General features: G+C 55.3%; 1 protein-coding gene across 1 annotated transcript in view; it reads right to left on the reverse strand.

Annotated features, from left to right (window-relative positions):
• Nucleotides 1-3,481: 3,481 nt before the first annotated feature.
• SPOCD1 (SPOC domain containing 1) overlaps nucleotides 3,482-6,432 on the reverse strand; it is a 32,306-nt gene continuing 29,355 nt past the window's right edge. Inside the window, exons 12-15 of the mRNA XM_010837083.1 lie at nucleotides 6,119-6,254; nucleotides 5,512-5,601; nucleotides 5,034-5,220; nucleotides 3,482-4,149 (exon numbers count right to left, since the gene is read on the reverse strand). Coding sequence (XP_010835385.1) covers nucleotides 3,482-4,149; nucleotides 5,034-5,220; nucleotides 5,512-5,601; nucleotides 6,119-6,254 — 1,081 coding nt within the window. The remainder of the gene's footprint in view (nucleotides 4,150-5,033; nucleotides 5,221-5,511; nucleotides 5,602-6,118; nucleotides 6,255-6,432) is intronic.

A 6,432-nucleotide genomic window follows, 5' to 3' on the forward strand; every position in this document is an offset into this window, starting at 1 on the left:
AAAGGCAGGGAAGCTTGGTGTGCTGCAGTCCATGGGGTCACAAAGAGTCGGACACAACTGGACAAATGAACAACTAGAACAGAGTCCAAGTTAGAACAAGAACTTCCAGATCTGTTGCTCTATCCCAGCCATGCTCCAAGGATCCCTCTCAGCTTCTGCTTTCACAGCCCCAACAGGGAACTCACTTCCTGCCTGGCACTGCTACACAGCTGCAGCAGTGAGAGGGTTCTCCATACTGAGCTGACTTCTGCCTCCCTTTGCCCCAAGTCACAGCAGAGGAGTCCCAGTTGTTCATAATTGTCCCCAAATGGGGACACTAAGGACATAAAAGGCAAAGAAGTGGCCCCAGGGTCCCCCAGTCCTCTCCAGAAAAAGCTCAGCTACGTGGCTCTTCAAGCAAAGTTTCTGGCCGCAGCCTCCTGCTAGATCCTGCTCCATCCCAGACGTCACAGTCCTGGAGAATACTCGCTTGGTCCCCTTAAAAGCTCATCTGGTTCTCAAAACTCTCAACTTCGCTGCTGCTGCTTTGAGACAGAAGTGTAAGGTTTCTTGAAACAGTTGGCCACTGAGATAGAGAAGGGTGTAAGGGTGTGTGTGGTAATGGTGGTGATGGGCAGGGTGTCCATGTTCTATCAATCTGGCCTCCAGCCTCCAAGAAGGACAAAAAGGCAAACGATACTCCTCACCCTGTGCCTCAAATCCAGGCTGCTTTGACGCCTGGAAGTTCTTCCTGGTGTTTTGTTTTCATGACATGAGCTGCAAAGAAGTCAGTTTGCTTTGGTTGGGGCCTGAGAGGAGCTGGGCTCCATGCAAGGTAGGAGAGAGCTATCACGGAGGGCCTACTGTATGCCAGAAGCAGCAAGGGGTGTACCTAAAAGTGATATCTCATTGAACCCTCACATAACTGTTGAGTTAGGGATTAGTATTCCCATGCACAGAGAAGGACTCTGAGCCATACAGAGGGCAACTAAACTTGCCCAAAGCCACACAGACAGGAAATGGCAGGATTGGGATTCCAACCAGGCCTGGCATTGCCTGGTGGGACTGGGTCTTTGGTCAAGGGTACTTGGACAGATTCACTCAAATAGCTCCATGAGGTGACTGAGGGACCCAGGAAGCGGTGGTCACTGTTACAGTTCACCCACCTACCCCAAACCTGGGAACGTTAATAAGCAAAACACTCACGCATGCGCAGCCCACGTGCCCGTGCGGCGAGATGAGGGAAGAGCAAATGTAACTGTCCAGGGATTGTTGCCCAAACAAGTTCCGACTCCGCCTCTATGTTAATGACATGCAGATACATATAAATTTGCACAAGCAACCGCTCAAATCTTCGGGAGCAATGGGGTGACACTGGAGCGGTTGCTATAGAAACCCAAAAGCGACCCCTCCACCCCCACCCCCGTTCCCTCTACTGCACAAGCAAACGCATAGACACGTTCACAAAGACTCAGGGTTCCTCGCTCCAGGGACCAGAGGTTCGCGGAGTCTCAGAGGGTGTGACCGGAAGGACCCTCAGAAAAGGCGTTCTGCCTGGGGGAAACAAGCCCAGAGAAAATCTCGGGAGAGCACGGCCTTCGGCCGTCCTCTGCTAAAACCGAGGAGAGCTGGGGGGCTCTTCAGGTCCGCGGCGGAGACTCCTACTCCGGCCTAGCAACGTGAGCCCCGCCCAGCGTTGCTTGGCAACCCCGAGCCCAGCAACCTCCGGCCACGCCCCCTAGTAACTGCTCGCCTAATCCGCGCTTCTGGCCATCTCTGCCAAATAAAAAGCCAGGGGCTGTGGACTTCGGCCAAAAGGTGGGTGAAGGTTATGCTGTCCAGACCTCCAGGCAGCCTGAGGATTTACGGGATCACCTATAGTCCTCTCCGCGGCGCAAGGTGCCAGAGGGCCGCATTATCACTCCCATTTACGAAGGGAAAACTGACGCTCCGAAAGGAAGTTTCAGTCCAGAGTACGGAGCTGCTTCTTCCTTGAGTGCTTGGAAAAGCAGCAAACGCTCTCCTACCTTCCTGGGAGGAAGCCCTGGGCCTTGAGAGGGGGCGCACAGCCGTCCCCTTACTGCCTTGTGTTAAAATAATAGCCCAAGTTGCTGCCGAGTCAGCATCCAGCCGCAGGTTGCATGGTAATTTGCGTAATTTGCATACAAGACGGAGGCCCAGACAAGGCCCTCGGAACCCTGCCCCCTCCCCCGTTCATCAATCCAGTTCCCACTCTGTCCCACCCCACCCCCGCACGTGCTTCCAATCCCTACCGCGAAATTCCCACACTTCGTCCCGCCCCCAGCTGGGCCTCCAGTCCTGCCAGGCCCGACCTCCATCCCAAGGTCTAGGGCCCCCTCTGCTGTCGATCGCGAGTAGGGCAGCAGCAGAGTTCGTGGGGCAGAGAAGTGGTACACCCCCAACTACTGTCCCAGTGTTCCCAGCCCAGGGCGACGTAGGTAGACTTCGAGAACCGGTGGGAAGTGGTACAACCCTTCAAGCCGAAGCAGCGGGTGGTGGGTAAGGCTGGGGTCCTGCCGCAAGTTCTCTCCTCCAATGCTAGCCCTGCTTCTGGGCCCTGAGTTAGGCAGCCAGGAGGCAGTTAGAGCCCATGCAACTCTCTGGAGGTGCACACACACTCAGATACCTTACAATTGCAGCTGCTGTTAAGAGCTCACCCCAGCCCCCAAACAAAGCAGCACCATCCCACCCTAACAGCAGCCTCCAAACCCACCCTGAGAGTCCACCTCCCAAGCCAAGACCCTTGGCTTGTCTCCAGAATCAGTCCCTGGGGGCTGGCAAGAGGAACAAAGAGACATCAGAGACCCACAGATAGACATAGAATCAGACGCACACACATGCCCACGGCACTAGACACACAGAGACCCTCAGATATGCACAGAAACAGAGACATGGGGATTATGGTGGAAACCTCCAACTATCAAAGGGAAAAACCTTGGTAACTGAAAAATTTAAAAACCCCTGCAACTTGCTCTCCTTCTCTCCCTAACAATCTTTAAGTGTCTATGCCCTTTCAAAAAACCTCATTTCTTTCTCTCCCCACAACCTAGAGCTGCCCTCTCTCTCATCACTACTTCTTCCATCCAGTTCAAAATACTCATTAAAATGTTTCCAGAGCCCACCATGGCAACAGGTGAACCCTGGGGCACAGTGATGGCCCAGGACCTCAGATACTCAAAGCTGCCCCGCCCCTCCATCCCTAGCACTTTAGCTCTGCCATACTTGGGCACAGAATCTTCCAGATACACCCACCCCAACCCACACAGGGCCAGTCCCAGGGTCCCTCCTGTCCAGCCAGCAGATGCAGTCTCAACTTTGCCAAATTCTTTATTAAACCAAAAATCAACACCAAGCAAATAGCAGAACAGCAAATGTAAACAGCTAACTCTCCCCTTCCTATGTCCCTGTTGCTCTCCCTGGAACACTTAAGAGTTCAACACTGGTGGGGGAATTCAAACCCCTCTTCTATGAGTAATGAGGGTCAGGTCTCTCCAGGAAGGGGACTATCAGTGCCAGCTCCATCTGTAGGGCCCAAAGAGGAGTCCAGGGCTGAGCCAGGGGGCTCTGGAGCTGCAGGGGGCTGGCAGAGAAGGCCCTGAGTCCCAGGGACTGTGGGAGGCTGAACAGGTGGTTGGGAAAGTTCCTCCTGTCCTGGGGACATCAGTGAGGCTTGGAGCTGCTGGGTCATGGCCACCAGGGATTTGAGATGCTGGAGCAGGGCTTGGTTGGGACAGGAAGCCCTGTGGCAGTGTTGGTCATGGCCAACTGGTGATGCTGAATAGGGATGCCAGGACTGGCACCAGCCTGGTTTTGGAGGCCACAGCCCTCGCCCAGGACCCTGCCGGGTCTTAGGCTCTCCCCACAGACTCCCCCTGCCTCTGGGTGGTCTCTGCCAAGCACAAATTCCCCTTGGAGCCAGGCTGTCTTTGCCCTGGCTCTGCTGCATGGCACCCCCTGGGGGAGGGGAGCCCCTCTGGGCCACATGTGGTCCCTTGTCCTCTGGCTGGTAGCATCTCATCTCCACTTTTCGGTTGAAGGACACCATTTTGCGAACCTTCCCCCTCAAGGCACCAGATCCTGCCATGGCCGGAAGCCCTGATTGCGGGAGCAGCAGAGCCAGCAACAGGCTTGAGTGAGTGGCTTCCAGGCCTGGAGAAAGATGGGGGAAAGAGACCAAAGGCTTGGACAGAGAGAACTCACAGCCCCCAGAAACTGCATTCTGTCTGTGGCCAAGAGGTCTACAGCTTAGATCCCAAGAGAGCTTTCCAGCAGTAAGATGGGGCCCATGAGGGGCTGAGAAAAGTAAGTAGGCAGCTTTAAGATGCTCTCATGGTGTGAGAACGGATTCACTGGCTGAGAATGATGCATGGATAGTTTGATCTCCAGACTGTGATTCTACCATAGAGTCCCCAGATCAGGCAGCCCAGAAACATCAAACCCTCTGCTCAGGAATAGGCACACCCCACTCCTTGATACCACCCCACCCCCGCCCCCAACCATGCTTTCCTGGAGCCACGCCCTGGAAGCTACCCATGCACAAAAGCCAAGCCTGGCCTAGGACAGCAGTGGTAAGAACATCCCTCCTTTCTCTTTTATTTAGGCCTGGCTTTCAGCCGATTATTTCTGGTTCCTGCCTCTGCTCTGCCATGTTTGAGTCAAACGTGACTGGCCAGTGAGTTTCTCACTGGCTAACTGGTGGCTAGGAGCCCAGTTTCTGCTACTGACTGACTCTGTGACTCTAGACAAGTCACTTGCTTTCTCCCTACCTCAGTTTCCTCATCTGTGAAATGAAGAAACTAACTACCATTCTGATAGAGTAATGTTGAGGACTGACTTAATATTTAAGTACGGCTTTCAGAACGCTGTCTGGCACACACTAGGCGGTATACCAGTCTGTTCTCACACGTGCCTGTCTCGGGAATTCCCTGCTGAGGCGTGCCTGCCTCCACAGAAATGGGGTGACTATGTCAGCAATGCCCGTCTGGTCACCCAGTGAGGGGAGGCGGGGTGTGGGACAGGCCTCGGGCACTCACCTGGACCTCCAAGAGGGCGCAGCCTGGAGGGCAGGGGCTGGAAGGCAGGCAGGGGCAGCAGGACCACCCTCGCCTGTTCCATGGCTGCTAAGCCGTGGCACTGCTTGTTGTTGAGGTAGGAGTAAAGCAGGTGGCAGTTCTGGGTGTCCCGAGAGCTCTGTGGGCACAGTCTGACCACGCAGATGTCCTGTGGTTGCAGGAAGGAGAGCAGGTTTAGCAACAGTCATGCTTTGCTCCTGTGAACACCCCTGGTCTCATCTGAACCTCTGAGAGCCGTGTGAGCAAGAGTGTCCCCATTTTTCAGAGGTGGGAACAGAGGGACTTGCCCAGGGTCATACAGGAGGTCTTCAGTCACTGGGGGGGAACTGGACCCGGATATCTTAAACCAGGTCTCTGCTCCAGAGTTGGAGCAAAAGAAAGCTCAGGGCTGGGGGGACAGTGCTAGGAGGAGAGGTGGTTCTTACAGATGGGTGGTTACCTTGGCCTCAGCTGGACAGATGCTGGCCAGAAAGTCCCAGACAGCGTCAGGGGTGATGCAGCTTGCCGAGCGGATCACCTGGGGCAGGGCCTGCAGGCAGGTAGGACGGCCAGTCAGCCTCCCAGCTTCCCACCCATTTAGGGCAGACTCAGGACCAGCTATCTGGAAGTCATGGCCTGTGGCCAAGAGGACGGGCAGGCAGTTGATCAGGGCCCCCCATGGTTGTTGGGGCCCTAATTACTCCTGGAGGCCTACAGCCTGTCCTGGCCAATCTGCAACTTCTCAGAAACCCCTCACTCCCTCCTCGAACCCCTCATCCAATGTTTTAGCTGATCACTCGCTCACTCCTGGTTTCCTCTGAACCAGGCAACACCAGACCTTGTCCTGGGTCCTTCCTGCTTTATGCTTTGGGTTACAAGGAGTCCTTTGCCCATGTGTGAAGTGAGGCTGGCATCTCATTTGCCCCTATGCCTAGCACGGGGCCAAGCACAGAGAGGGTGCCAATGATTTAAGAATGATGAGTGTGTCAATCAATGAACGGCGGTGTGTGTAGCTGAGGGGGCTGGTTAATGTGCGAAGGAGTCCCTGAAGAGCAGGGCAGGAGCACCTGGATGAGGCGACAGCTGTGTCCCGAGACCAGCTGGGCCCTGACCCGGAACCGCTTGATGCAGAACATGTCCAAAGACCCCTCCCAGGGCAGCTGGGTGGGCAGGGCCTTTGTGGGCCCAGCAGGCATCTGGAGCCTAGGAGGGAGAGAGAGACAGGGCCAGGCAGAACAGTTCATCAGGGCTTCCCCAGCAGCTCCTTAGTTTTCAGAGAAGGTCTTGTGACTCCAGTGGGTGCTGGAACACTGGTCCAAGTAAGGCCTTACAAGGCGGAGACCAGTAGGCGGGGGTGATTAGTTCCATTGCACAGATGGGC

Source organism: Bison bison, unplaced genomic scaffold (assembly GCF_000754665.1).
Source record: "Bison bison bison isolate TAMUID 2011002044 unplaced genomic scaffold, Bison_UMD1.0 scf7180017864068, whole genome shotgun sequence".
In the NCBI taxonomy this organism is placed as follows: Eukaryota; Metazoa; Chordata; class Mammalia; order Artiodactyla; family Bovidae; genus Bison; species Bison bison.